The sequence below is a fragment of the Ovis aries genome, chromosome 13 (genome assembly GCF_016772045.2).
Source record: "Ovis aries strain OAR_USU_Benz2616 breed Rambouillet chromosome 13, ARS-UI_Ramb_v3.0, whole genome shotgun sequence".
NCBI lineage: Eukaryota > Metazoa > Chordata > Mammalia > Artiodactyla > Bovidae > Ovis > Ovis aries.
The window spans coordinates 57,566,747-57,587,122 of record NC_056066.1 but is presented as its reverse complement, the minus strand read 5'-3'; the positions used below and the strand labels follow the sequence as shown (position 1 = coordinate 57,587,122).

Here is a 20,376-nt window from a genome sequence, read left to right as displayed (position 1 = left end):
AAGAACTCAGGCTAATTTTCTGAGTGTGAGAACTTCTTATTGTGCTTCCTCCCAGATCCTGAGTTGGGAGGAGGGAAGAGGGAGAAGGAGAGAGAGCAGAGGGTGCCCCCACCTCTCACCGCCCCCCCATACACAGTGGGTGCTTCACCTCATTTGATTTAATTCCTTAAGTGTCTAGCATACAGCAGGCACTCAATACATGCTGAATGTGTGAGGGTTGCCTATGGGTTCAAAGAGCACTTGATAGGATACCTGAACGATTTTCACTTTTGAAAAATATCCCTTGGGTATCTGTTACAGACATTCTTAAACCAGCATCCTAACCTTAACTTCATTTCTACTAATCTCAACCTAAACTCCAAAGAATTAAAAATTCTTCTAATAGTGAGAATGGGCAGCAAAGCCCTGTAGCCCTGTAGCTTCAGTGCCCTCCAACCCCCCAGTTCATATAGCAGCGTTTATGGGCCCAGCAAGTGTGCCAGCCCCTGGGCTCTGGGTGGGGACACAGAGGGGCAAGGGGCTTCCCCCTTGCAGAGGATCCCATTCTGCTGGGGTAAGACAGTCAACCTACAAATAAACAGTGCAGCCCTGTGTGCAGAGTGGGGATGGGAGGGGACGGTGGAGCAGAGACCTCAGAGACAGGGACCTGCACCATCCCAGCAGGGGCAGGAAAGAACCCTCCAGAGTCCAGGAGGACCAGACTCAAGAAGGCAACCCAAGAGCTCCTGCTGGAAAAAGCCAGTCCTGTCCAGACCTGAGGAAAGGCCTCAAGCAGAGGGAAAAGCATGTGCAAAGGTCCTGAGGCTAGCAGACCAGTGTGGGATTGGAGTGAGGGGGGAAGAGGGCTCCAGGCAGGGACAGGCCCCACAGGCTCTCAGAACTCACCCTCCCTGGGCCCCAGACTCACCAGGGCGCTCTGCAGAGGACGCTGGTAGCCGGTGGGCCGGTAGTGCCGCCGTTCGGCCCGGTCGGTGTGGATGTCCCCCAGGTAGAGCTCCTCCACCAGGCGAGGCGCGGCCCGGGGCTCGGGCTGCAAGCGGCGCTGCACGCGCACCAGGCTGAGCTCGTGCATGGTGAAGCCCAGGGCGGCCGCGCAGTCACGCTCAGCCCCGGCGCCCAGCAGTTCGTACAGGGCCCCGGGCAGCCAGGCCCGCGCCAGGGGCAGGCGGTGCGCGCAGTCCCGGCCCGCCTTACTGTGGTCCAGGCGCCCGGCCACGTCGAGCAGGGCGCGGCGGCTGTGGAAGACGACGCCCACCTTGTGCAGATGGTAGTCGGCCTCTGTGGCGCCGCGGGTGACCCAGGAGGCCCGGCGCAGGCGCACCCTGCCCTTGATGAGCAGCGAGTAGGCGGGCTCGCTGCACGAGGGGTCCCGGTAGAAGAACTGGTAGGCGCGGAACAGGCGGTTGGGGTAGAAAGTATAGGAGCGGGTGAGGAACTCGGGTCCCGGGCGCACCTCGCAGCTGCGGGGCAGAGGGAGACGGGGTGCAGGGCAGTGAGCTGAGGTCGTGCATGGTGAAGCCCGGGGCGGCTCCAGGCTCCACCTCCCGCAGCCTTCCTCTCAGGCCTGCAGGCTCAGTTCCCCCAGCTGCCCTCAGCCCCACTCTGCATGCTGGGGGCCTTCCCCTCTTGCCTTATGGTCTCAACGTAAGCTTTCCTTCCATTCGGTACTAAGCACCTTTTTCAGCTGACATCTCCCCGGTTCTGGCCTGGGTTCCCCAGGGATCCCTATTGGTCCAGGAAATACACAGGCTTTGCAGCCAGAGGCCCCTGGTTCAAACTCCATTTCAGTCCCTCATGAGGAGTGTGACCCGGGATGACGCCCAGCTTCTTCCTCTGGACTCAGGCATCAGATCCACAGTCCGGGCTCCCGGGAAGCAACCAGCACAGTGATGGCACCTGGGAGGTGTTTAAGAAATGGGGGCTTCTTTGCTTTGTGCGGGGAACCCTGTGCTCCAGCTCCAGGAGGCAGGGTCCTGCCTATTCTCTCCCCAGTGGATTCCTGGTACCTGCTCCAGGACCAGGCACACACTGGATCCCCCAACCCTGGTCCTAACTGAGTGACTCATGAATGATGAACGCTTACATTGTCTCCCCATTTGCTAAGCTGACCACCACCGCTCCCCTGCCACCCAAAACCAGGTTTCATCCAAGTCTGTGACAGACTTGTTGATCTAAACTGGGGGGGTCAGCACACTTTTCATGGAAAAGGTCAGACTATAACTATTTTGTCTTTGTGGCCAGGTGGCCTTTGTTGCAATTACTCAAGATTGTGGTCTTGGAGCCAAAGTAGCCAGAGACAGCACTGTATGTAATGGGCGTGGTTGTGTGCCAGTAAAGCTTTATTTACAAAGCCAGCCCTGGTCCTCAGGCCTTATTCTGCTGGTGATGAAAACAGGACTCCTGGACCCTGTCATACCCTGGGCTGGGGTCAGGGAGCATCTGGGACATTCCCGTGGGTACTCAGCTGGGGTGGACAGTGGACGAGTCCCCCCACAAACAGGCAGTACCTGGACTGTTCTCAGTATTTTTCGTACTAGGGCTGCTGGAGCAGGAGAAACATGTTCTCACCAGCCTTTTCTTTCTATCCTATGTTTTTAACACCAACCTCCCCTTTCTCCCAAAGCAAACAGACGTGGGGCCTTAGGCAGGCAGTGAGAGAATCGGGTGAGAACTTAATGATGTTGTTTTGTTTTCAGACTTTTTTTTTAATGGCTACCTCCTATTTATGGCAAGTGGCTCAGCTCTCCATATTCATAGTGATATTATACTTCCTTTAAAACATAATCACAGTACTGTAAATGTGTACAGTATACCAATTATCCCCCAATAGAGCTGTAAAAATACATTAATATAATTACACCAACAAAAGCAAGTTGGTTTAAAGAAGAATCGTAAGGAAATCGTAAAGATTCTTCTTAAGAAGAGTCGTAAGAAGAACTACCGCCTGTAAGAATCAGTACAGGTGGTAGTTAAACACAGAGAGAAGTGGCTCACACCCCAGCGTGGGGAGATTTGCCCAGGGGAAGGTAGCAGGTTGCACTAGATGTCCTCGTGGTTCTCAGACTCTGGGCCCTTCCCTATGCTGCTCCCAGAAAGCGGCAGACCCTATCTGAAGGGTACAATGGAGGACTTTCTAGGAAGAAAATACTAGAAGCTTCTAGAACTATCTGGAATGCTGTTGTCCCAGGGCAAGAACAGCCTGCAGCCAGCCCCCTTCCTCCCTATGTTCTGTCTCACAGTGACCCTGGCCCGTGATGCCTGAATTCCACCTGGCCCATGGACCCAAGATGGGGGCAGAGCCTGGGAATACATCCAGAGCAACTTTGCAGATCTCAAGTCCCCACCCACCCCAGGGAGCTGCTAACAGATGTTTGTCAGTGGAATTTTCTCCCTGACCTCAGGAGTGCATGGAGGATGTGCAAAGTCCAGTCCTTGACCCCAGAGTGGGACTGGCCCAAGGGGATGGCGGGTGAGGACGCCGCCTGCCTTCTCTCTGACCCTGGGAGGGAGGATTCTCCTGGCTGCCCCACCAGTGAGGGCAGAGCGCCAAGCCCACCCCTCAGAGCAGCAGTGGGACTTCGGAAACGTCAGGTGAGACTATCAGATGAAAAGGAGAATTGGGTGGATGGCTCCTTCCGGCCTCCTAGGCTCATTCTAGGGAGGGTGACAAGCAAGCCCATGCCTGGGCAGCCTCTGGACAACCGGATGAATTGTGCCCATTTCATAGATGTGAACATAGAGGTTCAGGGCAAGATCTCCCAGCCCAGGGGCCTGTGGTCTGTATGACCCTTGGGTCTTACCCAGTGGAGATCCAGGGCCCGTCCAGGCGTGGGGGCAGCAGCGCGGTGACCGGGGCTCTGCTGGGCAGGAGCTGCTGGCAGCGTGGTTCCCAGCGCAGGCGGCCTGCCCCTGCCATCCCAGCTGCCTCTGCAGTGCAAAGCAGACAGACCCAGGTCAGCGATCTAGGCACACCCTGGTTCTCTAGCTGACTGGCACCAGCCTCCTGGCTCAGGGGGCAGCAGAGAGCTAGGCAAGGGTCTGCGCCCACCTGCACCTCCTCCTGTGGCCAAGTGCCCCTGGGCAGTTGTGGAAAGGCCCTGCACCAGGGGCAGGAGGCAGTCAGGAGCCAGACAGAGGAGCCGGACAGTGGACTGCCATCCTCTCCCCTAAGAGCCCAGGTTCAGCTTGACCTCAGCCAGACCTGCACCTGCCCCTCACGGCCACTCCCTTTGTGGTCTCTCGGTGGTGCCAGGCCCAGACATTGTCCATCTCGACATGGGTGGACCAGGAAGGCACTGGGGTACACAGTGATGCTCAGGATGTGTGTGGTAGGGCCCGGGCTGAGGCATGAGGCCAACAGAGGGGCAGTGGGGGTGGGGGTTGGGGACTCAGAGGGCTCATGGAAGACGGACCCCCACCGTCTCCAGGGACCCCTTCCTCCCCTGCCAGATATGATCATCTGGTGGAGACCAGACAGGCCTGGCCAGATCTTCACTTCTAGGAGTGGCTCGGAGGTGAGAGCACCAGGCCCTTCATCTGCTAAAGAGCAGCAATTCCCCTGGAAACTGTCATCCCCACTCAGAGAGGCGGGCTTGACATGGCCCAGATGCGGGAGGCTGTAAGCTTGGTGGTGAGCAGCTTCCAAATGTTACAGCCGCTGCAACCCACTGGCCCCACTCCATCGCCAGCCTTCCCAGGGTGTTTCCCCCTCCACTGCACCAGGTTCAGGAAAGGCACTCGGGCCAGGAGGCTTGGGGTCCCCTCCTTGCCCATTTGCAGCAGTCTTCCGGGCCCCCCAAGCTCTCTGCTCCCCCTTGGCCTGCCAGAATGGTGGCCTCACTTTCCTGGAGGTCTGGGGTCTCCCTGGGAGACTCTTGGGTTCCCCTGGGACCGGCTGAGAAAGCTGGAATGACGCTGATGGTGACGACGACAAGAGGCAGCAGCAGCCCCTGTTAGCTGGGTACTGACTCTGGGCATCTTTTTTATGTTATTTTATAAATATTTTTACACGTTAGCTCACCATCGCAATGACCCTAGGGAACGGTGTTAGTCTCGACTTCCCATGATGGGCAGAGCCAAGGGCTCAGTGAACTGGGTTCAGCTGGCCCCGGGCCTGGCCTGCCCCAGGGGATGGAGCCAGGCTTGGAGCCAGGCTGTGGGCTCTGGCCTGTCAGCTTAACTGTGGCTTCTTTTGAATCACAGGCAGGGGAAGGGGTTGAAGGGATGAATGAGTGAAAACGCTGCAGCACTGGATCGTCGTATGTTCCTGCTGTGCCCTACACCTGATTTATGGACTTCAATCAGCCAAATAAGAGAGATGGAGACAGACAGCTGGCGCGCCAGCGCTGCGCTGTCCCCAAGGACAGGGGGCACTTGGATTGCCCCAAGGGCTGTCAGGGGCACTCCTCAGAGTAGCTCCATGCAAGGAGAGTCTTGAAAGAGTAGTTCTGTGTTCACTCGGGCACATCTAGTCTTTTGGGGACCAGAGCCAGGACGCTGAGGCACCTGAGTTGGGCCAAACGCCCAGCAAGGCTGATTGGGAGTCTGGAGCTGAAATACACACACAAGGGTATCCACGCTTCACATCTTCTTCTTGAGCTCCCAGGAAGACATTGCTTTCACAACATGGTATTCTTTTTTTTAACTTAAAAAGATTTTAGTTTTTTTTTTTTTTTGGACACCAAAAACATTTTGTATTTTGACATGAATCCTCAGATACCGTCTTCCCACTAAGTGTCTTTTAGTTTGTCTTGTTTTTCTGCGAAAATTTGGGGTTTAATTAATTCAGGAGATGATGAGATATGGTGGAATCTCACCATATTCAGAACATGTACACACAAAACACAAAATGGAGCCCTTCTTGGTAAAAAGCTCAGAGTGGAGCATGATACTGCCTCCTGGCCGGAGCTTCAACTTCAAGGTTACAAAAAATGAAACCAGCCGATGAGAAATGAACTCATGAAATGCTTCCAGTCCCAGCTTTGGAGGCTGTTTATAGATTTCTTTTCTCTCTCTCCCTCTCTTCTCCCCTAGAAAAGTCTGGGCTCAGGAAACCACAACGGAAAGCAGATGGTGCCATGGGCTGGCTTGCACGACTTTTCCCAGGGACCTGATAGACGGAGTTAAATGCGTGGGCCAAATTGATTTTTATCAACCATGGATTTTTAATTAACAGTGGTGTCCACTTGCCGCCATCCATTATTTACTGTTTACCCACTAATTAAAAATTATGCTGCTTTTGCACTCATAAGAGCAGGACATTTGAAATTAGATCGTGTTGTTGAAATTACCTGCAGAATGAAATCCGGAGCGTCCAATTGCTCAGACCAGACTATTGGGGTTTCAGTTCTGATGTGCTCCAGCCTGTTGTGTGATTGTGAGTCAGAATACCAGCAGTGGGCTGCACTGCAGACATCACGCGGAGCCTGCCTGGGGCCTTAGGGAGAAGACGACTTCGGAGCCTGTCTTGAGCACCGGTACTTTGTGGTCTCGAGAGGTGGTCTCACCCTGTAACCACCCAGGAGGCAGCCGGTCGGCACCCTGATGGAGTGCTTCCACATGCCAGCCATTCCTACGGACCATCTGCAAGACCTCCCATGGCCCAGGTTCCGTCTGTGCCCCCATTTTGCAGACAAGGAAACTGAGGTTCAGAGGGTGGAGAGTTGGCTACCCCAGGCAGGTGCTTCATATTCAGTTAACAAATAAAATAGGGTATAATACACCTAACATAAACATTACCATTTTAACCACTTTAAAGCATACGATTAAAATTCAGTGGCATTTAAGATGTTCAGCAGGTCATGCAAACATCAGCTCTGTCGAGTTCCAGAATCTTTTCATCACCCCAAAAGGAAGCCCTGCACACATTAGCAGTCACTCTCCACACCTCTCTCCTCTCAAACCCTTGCAGCCACTAATCTGCTTTCTGTCTCGGTGGATTGGCCTATTTGGGGTATTTCGTAAAATAAAAAATATGTGCCCTTTTCTTATCTGCTGTTCACAACACTTCTATTAGGTGGACGTGATTATCTTCATTTTCCAGATGAAAAATGGAGTCTTGGGAGCTGGTTTACACCCAGGTGCACCGTCCTGTTTTCTTCAAAGATCATGAAAAGCGTGGGTCTGGATCAATAGGGGCGGGGGTGGGGGAGAGAAGGCGTGGGGTTCGTAGCCAGAGCAGATGGAGAAATATCAGGTCTTCAGATATCTTTCTGTTGGGGGCAAAAAGCAAAAGAAAAACACTCGCTTTTTTTTCCTATCCTAATTGGCTTGTTCTGAGGTTCTGGGAGGTGTGCCAGGTGATTTTAGGTGCAGTGGTGAGCATTTCTTATTCCAGTGGTTACACATCGATTTTAGAGGGTGTTAAAAAGCAGCAGCAGTGGCTGTTACTGTAGCAAAATCAGGCTTTCACAGCCCACATTGCCAAAGATAAGGCTGTTTTAAAAGGGGTTTGGTCTGCATTGGATTTTTAAAAAATTAAGTAACACTTTAAGTAAATGATATTTAATAAGCAACTATTTAATATGTAGATGTGGTCAGCAGCCTGAAGGGGTGCACAGAGTGGCAGAGGCCAAGGTTATCACCTCTCTTCCCCCCATGGCTGTGCATTCTGGAGCCTTCGTAACCAAGGACAGCAAGCTACAGGACTGCAAATGGCAGGACTTTACTCTTTCCCAGTCTGGAGACCAGAAGCCTGAAATCAAGGTGTGGGCAGGGCTGCCTCTCTCTGGAGGCTCCGAGGGAGGGTCCTTCCTGCCTCTTCCAGCTTCTGGGGGCCTAGGGCATCCATGGCTTGTAAGCGTATCATTTCACTCTTTCCCTCTGTCTTCACATGACTGTCTTTTCTCTGTGTGTGTCTATGTCTTTGTAGCCAAACCTCCCTTTCCTCTCTCTTATAAAGACATCAGTCACTGGGTTCGGGTCCACCCTTATCCAGTACGACTGCATCTACATCAGCAGAGACCTTGTTTCCAAATAAGGTCACATTTACTGGTACCGTCTTTTTAGAGACACAATTCAATTCACAACCCATACCAAGCCACCCAGGCGTCCCAGCACCATAGCCTTTGTCCATTCACTTCTCTCTGCCCTCCCCTACCATGAACCTTGAATGGCTGTTACATGCTTTGTAAGGGAGCACGTGATGGCCAGAGTTCCTGTTCTCTTGGGGAGGCTGGCATTAATCAAGGAGACTTGCTCCCGATTGTAGTTTCAAAGAATCATAAGTGTCTCAAAGGAAATTTACACAATGGCCAAAAACTTCCTAATACACTTGGAGTAGCATTCCATGCTTTTCCTTAGGATCTCCAGGGCCCTTCAAAATTGGCTGTCTTCCAAGGCCATCCATAAGCTCCCACTATACTTCTCCACTGTGCGTTCCTGGGGATGAGCAGACTCTCCCGCCTCAGGGCCACTGCAGAGCTATTTCTTGGCCAGAGCACCCTCCCTCTGTTTTGAGCTGGGTGCTCTGCGCTTTCTGCAGCCTCAGCATAACTGGGATTCCTGGCAGGCTGATGTCAAACCTTCCCTTTTGCTCTTTTCTACCTCTCTTCTCACCTGTACAGCACTCATCACCTCTCTCAATTACTTACCTGCTTACTGTTGCTAATTTACTTTTATTTTCTGACTTTTCAAGTTGAGATCATTTCATACCTTATAAAAATGTTGCTGAAGCAGTAGAAAGAGCTCTACTATCCCTGATTTCCCCAAAGGTTGCCATCTTCCATAGACATAGTACAATGGTCAAAACCAAGAAATTAACATTGATCCCATGTTATGACCTAACCTGCAAATTCTATACAAATATCACCAGTTGTCCCAGTAATGTTTCCTTTCTGGTCCAGAATCCAATGCAGGGTCAGACATCACATTCAGTTGTCAGGTCTTTTTGTTGTTCAGATGCTAAGTCATGCCCAACTCTTTGTGACCCCATGGACTGCAGCACACCAGGCTTCCCTGTCCTTCACTATCTCCTGGAATTTACTCAGATTCATGTCCACTGAGTCAGCGATGCTATCTAACCATCTGATCCTCTATCACCCCCTTCTCCTTTTGCCTTCCATCTTGCCCAGGATAAGGGTCTTTTCTAACGAGTCATCTTTTCGCATCAGGGACCAAAGTATTGGAGCTTTGGCTTCAGCATCGGTTGCTCCAATGAATATGCAGAGTTGATTTCCTTTAAGATTGACTGTTTTGATCTCCTTGCTGTCCAGGGGACTCTCAAGAGTCTTCTCCAGCACCACAGTTTGAAAGCATCAATTCTTCAGCCCTCAACTTTCTTTATGGTTCAACTCTCACTTCTCTACATGACTCAGGGAAAAACCATAGCTTTGACTACATGGACCTTTGTCAGCAAAGTGATGTCTCTGCTTTCTAATATGCTGTCTAGGTCTGTCATAGCTTTTCTTCCAAGGAGCAAGTGTCTTTTAATTTCATGGCTGCCGTCACAGTCCGCATTGATATCTCTTTAGTTCTTCAATCAGAAATGCTTCTTGAGTCTTTGTTTTTCATAAACTTGAAAACTTTTGAAGAGTACTGGCCAGTTATTTTGAAGTGTGTTCTTCAATTTAGGATTTTTGGACGTTTCTTCACGATTACACTCAGTTTACATGGTTTTGGCCCAAACCCCAAAGAGGTGATTTTGCACCCTTCTCAGTGCATTGCTTTAGGAAGCACTGGTGATATTAACTTTGACCACTCACTTAAGGAGCCATCTGTTGAACGACTATTTTTCTCTTTGTAATTAATTATCTTATGGGGATATACTTAGAGATCATGCAAATATCGTTTGTCATTATACTCCCCCTACTAATTTTAGCATCTATTGATGACCATTGATGATTCTTACTTACAAGTTAAAAAATTGTGGTGTTTTCCAAATGGTCATTTGCTAGTTCCACCCTTCTTTCTGAATCTATTGATTGGGATTGTGCTATAAAGAAGCATGCTCTGTTCTCCCTGCTTATCTCTTTATTCGATTATTATTTGTATTAGTGTGAACTCAGCGATATTTGTTTTACAGGTTACAATCCATTGCTATCACTATTTAGTCTGTAGCTCAAATTATCCCTGTGGCCATCGGGAGCACTATCGACTTCCTTCCTGGGTCTTTTCTACATGTCTTTGTTATTTATTTGTTTGTTTGTTTTAGCATGTCCTCACTTTCTGGCACTAGATCTTCTAGGCTCATGAACATATTTCTCCAAGGTGTCCTGGTTCCTTTTATTGGAGAATGGTATTTAGAAACCAAGATCTGGGTGCTGGGTGCTCACTGCTACTGAGGTGTCACTCTAAGCACCCCAAGTCTCTCTTCTCTTTTCCCTTCCTTCCTTCCCTCCCTCCCTCTTTTCTTTCTCTCTTTCTCCTCCCACCCTCCCTCCCTCCCTCCCTCTCCTCTTTCCTTCTTTTCTTCCTTTATTTCCTCTTTTCTTTCTCCCTCCTTTCCATGAGGACAGGCCCTTATCTCTCTTGTTCCCTGCTGATTCCCCAGCCCCTCAGGACAGTGTCCAGTGGATGCTAAAGATCTATTGTGTCAAGACATGGACAGCACTTAGGACAATGCCTTCACATAGTAAGCACTCAGTAAATGCTGGTTGTGGTTGCTGCTTTTAGTTGAATGGATGAATGAATGACTCATGCTCCATGAGATCAATGCCCATAAATTCCTTGTTGACACTGCTCCCATCCCTTGGGGCTTCCCCTCCTAAAAATTGGCTGGTGATTTCCATCATGTGTGTGGCTAATAGGGTCAGGCTTGAAATGGAAGTGAAGAAAAAGAAGGCTTGCAGCTGTTGGGATCACTAAGAATCTGGCTGAGAGAAGAAGGATAGTAAGGGAGTTCCCAGCAGGAAGGGGACCCTGGTTTATCCAAGCAGGGAGGAAAGAAAGAGAAGTGGTCAAAGGGAGATTTAAGTCTGAGTCTCAAGTCCTGCCGAGAGTTTTGAGGATGGGCCAGATCTGGCATAAACACCTGACGCTAGCTCCTTGGCTTTAAAGCCTTTTTTGATCCTTGGGGCCTGCCCCGCAAAACTAGGACCCTGATACGGTTCTTCATCCCAGGGCAGGCTCCAACCTGGCTCCACAGCACTGCTCAATAGACACACACTGTGAGTCACACATAATAAAAAGCCAAACAGTAGCAGGTGCAATTAATTTTAACAATATTTTATCCAGACCCAATAGTGTCTGTAATAAATTCAACACGTATAAATACGAAAACTAGCAGTTAGATATTTTATACACTCTTTCAAACACAAGTCTTTGAAGTCGGGTGTACATTTACACTCCAGCACAGCTCAGTTTAGATGGGTCACATTTTAGGGCTCGGGGGCCATATGTGGCCAGTGGCTGCTGTACTGGATAGTACAGAGATGTCTGCATCAAATTTCACTGTATCAGAGGTTTTCAAGCTAGTTTCTGAAAACCAGAGATGTTTTATTCAGGAGAGAAGGGGAGACCCAGTAAGTGGGACCCTGGCCTCTCACCTTCTGTTTCAGCCCACGCCGGCCCCTCACCCTTTGCTCTGGTTTATGTCCTGGGAGGCTAATTAAGATCTGCTTTGAAAAAAGTGTTCTCTTGCTTAAGAAAAAAAATCTGAAACCCTCTGGTTTATTTCAAAATCCTGAGCTTGAGGTAATTCACCTAGAATGTCTGTACTTGGAAGCTTATGCACGTTTTCAATAAAAATCCCCACCCCAAAATAACCTCTCTTGATTAGAGGCGGCCGCCCTTTACACACTGAGAAATGCTGGCGTGCAACAGCACACAGAGGATGTTTGGCCAACAAGCTTCAGAAACCGGCTGTTGAGATGGCAGCCGTCACCACGTTGCTACAGCAAAAGACGTGCTTTGCAAGGCAGCCACGGCACAAAAGCCACGCAAGGTTTCCATTTAAACTCCCCTGAGAAGGTCACAGATTGACATGCGGTGACAGCACCAGCAAGTCACAGAAATATGAATACAAACTTAGAGAATTCTAAGGAGCCTAAACTTCCCCCTCTGTTGTGGACGGCCAGCCCTCACACCCCTCATATGGCCCTCATTTGGCCTTAATTGAATCTCATTATCCATCTGATCTGAGGGTCTTGCCTTCAAGGCCAGTGGGAAGGGGCGTTGTCGGGGAGGGGTTGGGCAAGATAGACTTTGTATTCTTGGGAAACTCAGAAATGGCATGCTCTAGAAAAAGGACACTCAGCTTCCCCAGCCCTGCAGCTCCCCAGGACTGAGAAATGTACCTGCCTTTGCATGGCGAGTTTGGAGAGTTTAAAGTTGTCCTGAGGGAGCAACTTTCTGCTCCCTCAGGACATGGTCCCTCCTGAGGGAGCAGAAATTCTGGAGGGATTCCCTAGCAGTAATCTGCCTAGGAAAACAGATTCTGAGCTTCTGAGATGCAGGAGGGCCTCAGACTCAGATGTCAGTGTGTTGAAAGGCTGTGGAAGGAACGTACTTGGTTTGTCACTATCTACCCTGTTTCCCATGAAAAGTTCGAGCCTGGGCTGGACCAAGTGATCGTTGGAAAAGGTGGACGTTATAGGTGCTGCTTGGAGAAGGCGACTGTTTTATTATGTTTGTGTTTCCAAAATTGAAAACATGTTGTCGAGAGGACTGGCTGACCACGTAGATCTCTCCCCAAGGCCTGTGTTGAGTGTTTCCTGCTAAGTGGAGAGAAAATGCAGAGATCATGGGATGGGAAGGGAAGGGGGGATTTGGGAGACAGAGTCTGGCCCACCAGGCCTGGCTCATCAGCCAGGTTTTTTTTTTTTTTTTTTTAATTTGTTTGTTTGCTTAGGAATGTTCCAGCACGAAAACCGTTCCCATCAAAACTCCCTGAGCCCCATGATAATGCTAATCACTCCTCTCTCTGGCCGGGTCTTCTACCCGGATGAAAACTGGGAATTCCCAGCCAAGGTCCAGCAGCTTCCAAACAGCCAAGGCGTCCGGATGATTCATGGGAGCTTTTCCTCTTTCACCCAGATGTTCTGGTGTCTTGGACACATGTCCTCCTGAGCTCGACTTGAGTGCCTGTGTTCCCAGATCTGCACGTTGGCCCTGTAGATATTCATAATTTATACCAAATTTCCTGCTTCACCCTCACCAGCACCTGCCTTCTCTCAGGGAAAAGTGGCTGACGACCCCAGGAAGAGAATGCCTGACATTTGGCCCAGAGCCTCTGGGGTGGGGTTGTCCCAGCCACTGCTGGGTGACTGCAGTGGGGAGCGAAGGGTCTTCCCAGGTGCCGATAATGGTAAAGAACCCACCTGCCAATGCAGGAGACATGAGATGTGAGTCCCATCCCTGGGTTGGGAAGATCCCCTGGAGGAGGAAATGGCAATTCGGTGATCTTGCCTGGAGAATCCCAGGGACAGAGGAGCCTGGCAGGCTACAGTCTATGGGGTCACAAAGAGCCGGACATGACTGGGCATGCATGCAGCAGATACCAAATTTGGTCCATACTCTCCACAGATACCAAATTTCAGCCCTGTGCTTTGAGGGGAGTAATAAGTGGCATGGGGTGGGGTGCTGGAGCGTGAGATCTCTCCCGGCTTCTGAACCTGCCTGGGTCTCACCGAGCATTCTAGCGCTGCCCTGAGGGCTGTAGTTACAAGTCAGTGTTTGCGAAACAGAACGTGTGTCTAGAAGTCTCCAGTTGCATCGAATCCTTGTTCGCTCTCCTGGCAGAAGACTGAAGGTTCCATTGTTCTATAGGACAGGAATTTGGCAAGGCAATCACAAGGCTTTGACATGTTCAGTAAGAAAGAAGACGTTGTGTCCTCGGCCGTGAAGACTCCCGCAAAGAGGCTCAGGACAAAGGACCTTGGGGAGGCACCTTGGGAAGCTTGGTTGTCCACCAGGTCTTGCCTGGAGGGGCCAAGAGTCCTCCTGTCTCACGGAAATAGTTAGGTTTCGAGGAGAGAGGAATGGAGACTGTTGGTCGCCTCTTGGGTGCCTTTGGGTCTGAGAGCGGTGCGGAGGTGTGGGGGGGTCCCGGGTCGCAGCCCCCGGCGTTGGGGGAAGTACACCACGTACGGGGCTGTTCTTGGAAGTGTCCACAAGGGGGCCCTCTTGAGCTTTGGTTGGGGCGGTTGGGCGGCCTCGGTTGAAACCCAGCACCGTCTCCTCCAGCCTTGGCGTTCAGCCGAGGGCCAGGGACTCTCTCCGCCCACCTTGGCGCTGGTGGAGAAGGAGCCCTTGGAAGGCCGACTAGGGGGCCCATGCCTTCTTCCACGTGGGGGAATCTTGGGCTCCACTCCTACCAAGAACTCATTTGCAGACCCAAGGGTGAGGGTCACGGGGTCACCAAGCTTGGCCTCCTTTGGAAGAAGTTTGCAAGGCAGAACAAACGCTCCAACTTGGAACCGTGAGAAAGGGGTCCGGGAAGCTTCATAAACAATCAAACAAACCATCCCAGCTCCTCTCGGCCTTTCCCCAAAGACGCACATGGGAGGGCCTTTGGGTCAGCCAAGCTGGGAAGCATGGAGATTTTAAATGCAAGAAAATTATTGCAATTTAAGAAGTCAATTTTTCTTACATTGTGTTGAGATGGAGTTCATGGTCTCTTCCATACATTCAAAATCAGGAATTTCCCGGGGGTGTAGTTTTGTGAGAAAACCTACATCATGTTTTGAAAAACCCATTTTGTTAGGCATTACCAGATTTTATTTTTTAAAAGAAATGGTAATATTTAATTACTGCATTATTTTACTGTCTAGAAAATTAATGTGCTTTCAGAGTTTCAGGAGAAAGGTGAGCTGTAAGTCCGAACCCTATTTTTAAATTACCATACAAATAGAATCCCAAAGACGACGTAAATATTGGCTTAAGAGTTGCAGGCAAGGCACAGGAAATGTGCTGGCCTCCTAAATGTTAAGTAAACAGGCTTGTAATTCTTACCTTCCCTTGCCACCCTGGATCAAGGGTTCGCATCCCAGGGAGGCATCCTGGGGAGGGAGCTCCCAGCTCACCCAGGGGACACAGCAGGGCTACCTGGGTGACCACAGTGGATTAAATTTTGGGCGTCTAGTTACCATACTGACAACAAGACACAGGTTTCCTGTAGCTCTAGAGTATGCAGAACCCACGTTTACTTATCTGTGGGGTCCTCATACCAAGCCTTTGGGGTAGGTCTTGGGGTTGCCCACATTTCACACACAAGGAAACAGAGGTTCCAAAAAGGAGTGCCTGAGAGTGTCTAGCTTCTGTCACACGAGTTGGTGGGTGGAAAGGCCCCAAGTCCAAACCAACTGTGTTCCCTGCAAACCCCACAGTCCTTCCAAGTTCACACACAGGCCCAGGTCTCTGAGCCACATTGCACCTACCAAGTGCCCAGCCATGGGATGGCAAAGGTGCTTCGACAAGGGGCTACGCGACCTTATGTTCTGCGCCAGGGAGACAGAGGTTGGTGTTCTGGTCCCGTCTGCCAAGAGGAGCCTTGCTGCCTCCGTGCTCCTTGAGAGTTTTGGAGCAGGAGCGGCTAGATGTGTGGAGAGGGCCGTAATGGGCCCTGGGCAGAGGCTGGAGGGGTGGGGAGGTGTGAAAAGCAAGCCGGCTGAGCAGGAAGTCATTAGTCCCCAGGCAGAGAGCACATAGAGCCGGCGGGCAGGAGGTGGAGAGGCAGGGAGCAGCAGGAGCTGCATGGAGGCTTGCCTGCCCTCACCCTGGGGGAGTGAGGAAGCCCCGGGGCGGGAGGAGAGCCAGTGGGGATTCTGAAAGGCATGCTTTCCCAAGGGCACTGTGCCCACCTGGGTGGCACAGGGGTAGGTGATGGACAGTTTACCTTTGAAGTTTACCTGTCTTATTTCGATTCAGCTTGATAACTGACACATCCAGCCTGGAGTTTTGTTAGCACGAGGCTAAAGCATACAAGGATAGATTAATTTTAAGGTGAAGGTGAAGGTGAAGTTGCTCAGTCGTGTCCAACTCTTTGCAACCCCGTGGACTGTAACCTACTAGGCTTCTCCCTCCATAGGATTCTCCAGGCAAGAATACTGGAGTGGATTGCCATTTCCTTCTCCAGGGGATCTTCCCGACCCAGGGATCGAACCTGGGTCTCCCGCATTGGAGGCAGACGCTTTAACCTCTGAGCAATCAGGGAAGCATAGATTAATTTTAAAAATAAGTGAAAACGAGTTAGTTGATTTGGAGAGAAAGGTTGACCCTATTATAGGACAGAAGGATCAGATGTGACCAACTGCTGTTGGTGGCTCACAGTGACAGTGGCCGGGGACCGAAGCGCTAAGGCTCTGCTGGCTTGTGGTCAGGATGGTCCAGTGTATGCGGTGGTGGTGGGGCGGCTCACAGTGACCCGTGGGAGACCACCTCAAATCCCAGCACAAAGGTGAGGCTGGGGAAGAGGGGTTCTCAGGAGGAGGTGCCAGGGCGGCTGAGATGTGGGGTGATGATAGGGAGAAGGGAGTGTGGCTGTGTGGGTTCCCAGCCGGGAAACGGGTCTGAGGGTCCATTCCTGAGAAGGGAGCCTGGGGAGAGTTCCATTTTGGGCGTGTGTCATTTGAGGAGCCGGCAGGGCATCCAGGAAGAGCCAGCCATGAGGAGCTGGCTCGGCCACACACCTGTCCACAGCACATACATGGGGCGAGGACAGAGGTCACGTTAGCCAGAGGCAGAGTCCCAGGGCAAGCCACCCTGCTAGAAGGGCCAGGCAGGGGCCAAGGGGCCCCCACTCCCGCCCCATCCCTGCCGGAGATGCAGAAGCGCCGGGAGCAGGTTGTGTATGAGTAGAGTGGCAGATACAACACGAGACACCCACTTATATTTGATATCCAGACGAAAAAAAGCTTTAGCATCAATGTCTCAGTGATTGTACTGATGAGTGTAGGGGTTTGGAGAAGAGAGAAGACCAAAGGGATAGATAGATTGAGTTTTATGGCTTAATTATTATTTTTATATAAGTTCTTCCATGCCCTCCACAGGGCAAAAAACACATAGATAAATAAATCAGAAGATACAGAAAAGCATGAAGGTGATGTAAAAGCTCACCCACATAACCTCACACAGAACACACTGCCATTAACCTGCTGGTACGCAGGTGACTCCCTGAATTCTAGCGTCTGTGTTATCAAGAGAGCTGAGCACAGGGACCCTGGTCCCCTTTGATCCTCTACCACAATGTCTGGCCCATGGCAGGCGCACAATACATTTTTCTTGAATGAATGAATAAATCATTCTAGACTTTTCTTTTTGCACACTTGCATGCATATTCAAAATATATATATGGAAGTGAAGTGAAAACGAAGGTCACTCAGTCGTGTCTGACTCTTTGGGACCCCATGGACTATACAGTCCATGGAATTCTCCAGGCCAGAATACTGGAGTGGGTATCCTTTCCCTTCTCCAGGGAATTTTCCCAATCCGGGGACTGAACCGAGGTCTCCTGAATTACAGGCAGATTCTTTACCAGCTGAGCCACAAGGGAAGCCCAAGAATACTGGAGTGGGTAGCCTATTCCTTCTCCAGCAGATCGTCCTGACTCAGGAATTGAACCAGGGTCTCCTGCATTGCAGGTGGATTCTTTACCAACTGAGCTATCATAACTATAACATATATATATATATATATGTGTTTTCATATTATATATATGAAACAAAATAGGACCATACTATGTATATTATATGAAATCTATGTTTTTAAGTTAATGATGGATTTTGGAAATCTTTGAGGAAGGCTGGCCTTTTAGGACTGGAGGGAATTTGAAGGAAGTCTTTGAAGGAAGAATCTGAAGAAATGATGAAATGGCACAAACAGAAGAGGTAATAACCAGGGAAAGTGGTGTCCTAATCAAGAAGAGTCCAATAAAAACAGGCTAAACTCTTCAAACAAAACAATATGTGGCTTGCAGCGGAATTTTCAAGATGTATAAAAAAGGTGTAAAATGGAAAGTGAAAGTTGCTTTCTACCCTGAAGCCCTGGTTGCTCCCTCCAAAGTGAATCATTTTAACAGTTTCTTGTGCATCCTCCCAGAAAATGCATTCATGCCAATTTCTGCATATAAATGTAAATTTTTTTTATTTGGCTGTTAATTTTTTTTTTATGAATGCAATCTTCCTATACACATTGTTCTGCATTTTGCCTTCTACACTTAAATTATTGGGGCTATCTTTCCATCTTGGCCTTCTCTCTTTGTGGAAAAGACAAAACATTACTCCATTATATAGATGAATCTTGATTTAGTTAACCAATCCGCTGCAGATAGTTATTTAGATTGTGGTCAGTTTTTTTTTTTTTTTTAACATAAAACAACATGTTGGACATCCTTTTAATATATCTTGGTATAAATTTTATGGATGGCTTTTAGAGAAATTCCTAACAAATTTGTATGTGCATTTAACATGTTGATAGGATTTGACCAAATTGCACTTTAAAAATGCCATTTCAATTTACCTTCCATCAGTGGTATATGAAAGTATCTATGTCCTTAACACATTTGACCACACTGGATATTATCAGATTTTTCCCTTTTTGCAAATCTAACATATGAACAATGGAAGAGAAATTAGAAGCTAATGAAAGTTTGTGGCCAAACACATATTTGTGTGTGTGTGTGATTATAAAATACTGCTAAATAAAGGGGCACAGGTTAATAAGCAGTTACTCCACTGATATGGATTCATACTCTTATGCTTATTCGTATTGCCACCACTCTGGGTAAAGCCATCATTTCTCACCTGAATTTAGGGAAGCCTCTGAGTTCCCTGGTCCCCTGAATGAGCTGAAGTGGGACCTGTGGAGACTCTACTGAGGGCAGACGCCAACGTCAGCACTGAGGGGCAGGGAACCAGGACTTACAGGGTTGTTGGTGCCCCTTGACACTTAGGAGAAGTAAATATGAATACTCTCCTGTGGAAAGCATGATCATTTTAGGTTCCAAAATTTTCCGTGATGTCCCAGTTTAAGATCACCAAATACATAGTAAACAACCCACTATGGAGTAAGAGTTAGCAGAAAGAAAAGGCTAACATACCAAGAGCTTCAGATATTGGAGTTACTGTCACATAATAAGGAAAAGTATGTATGAAATATTTAATGAAGTAAAATATGGAATTAAAAAAATGAACAACAGACATGAACCTATAGAAATGACCAGATTCAAAAAAGAATCAAATGGAACTTTAAGAAATAAAATAATGTACTTGTTGGTATAAAAACTTAGTACTTAGATCATGGGGTAGATTAGATACTGTTGGAAAAGGAATTAGTGGACTGGAAAATAGATGGAAAGAAATTAACCAAAATTCAGGAAAGAAAGAGAGGGGGCTGAAAACTTTAAAAGGCTTTACTAGACATAGCAGCTATAATGAGAAAGCCTAAATAATATGTCCTGGAAGGAGAGAAAAGAAAGTTATAGAACAAGCAATAGGTAAAGGAAAAAAATGTCTCAATATTTTCTAGAAGTGATAAAAGAAACCAAATCACTGGTACCCAGAAGGACAGTGAATACTAAGCAGGATTACTAAAAACAAATCAACACTTGAATCTGCAGAATACTGAAGAGAAGAAAAGAGCCATCAATCTAGATTCTTTTTTTTCCAGTTCAGTTCAGTCACTCAGTCGTGTCCAACTCTTTGCGACCCCATGAATCGCAGCACTCCAGGCCTCCCTGTCCATCACCATCTCCCGGAGTTCACACAAACTCTTCTCCGTCAAGTCGGTGATGCCATCCAGCCATCTCATCCTCTGTTGTCCCCTTTTCCTCCTGCCCCCAATCCCTCCCAGCATCACAATCTTTTCCAATGAGTCAACTCTTCACATCAGGTGGCCAAAGTATTGGAGTTTCAGCTTCAGCATGAGTCCTTCCAATGAACACCCAGACTGATCTCCTTCAGAATAGACTGGTTGGATCTCCTTGCAGTCCAAGGGACTCTCAAGAGTCTTCTCCAACACCACAGTTCAAAAGTATCAATTCTTCGGTGCTCAGCTTTCTTCACAGCCCAACTCTCACATCCATACATGACCACTGGAAAAACCATAGCCTTGACTAGATGGACCTTTGTTGGCAAAGTAATGTCTCTGCTTTTCAATATGCTATCTAGGTTGGTCATAACTTTTCTTCCAAGGAGTAAGCATCTTTTAATTTCATGGCTGCAGTCACCATTTGCAGTGATTTTGGAGCCCAAAAAAGAAAGTCTGACACTGTTTCCACTGTTTCCCCATCTATTTGCCATGAAGTGATGGGACCAGATGCCATGATCTTAGTTTTCTGAATGTTGAGCTTGAAGCCAACTTTTTCACTCTCCACTTTCACTTTCATCAGGAGGCTTTTTAGTTCCTCTTCACTTTCTGCCATAAGGGTGGTATCATCTGCATATCTGAGGTTATTGATATTTTTCCCGGCAATCTTGATTCCACCTTTTGCTTCTTCCAGCC

General features: G+C 48.9%; 1 protein-coding gene across 1 annotated transcript in view; it reads right to left on the bottom strand.

Moving 5' to 3' along the window:
• Positions 1–20,376, bottom strand: part of APCDD1L (APC down-regulated 1 like) — a 47,740-nt gene that overhangs the window by 3,774 nt on the left and 23,590 nt on the right. The window contains exons 2-3 of the mRNA XM_060396973.1: positions 3,801–3,927; positions 908–1,460 (exon numbers count right to left, since the gene is read on the bottom strand). Coding sequence (XP_060252956.1) covers positions 908–1,460; positions 3,801–3,927 — 680 coding nt within the window. The remainder of the gene's footprint in view (positions 1–907; positions 1,461–3,800; positions 3,928–20,376) is intronic.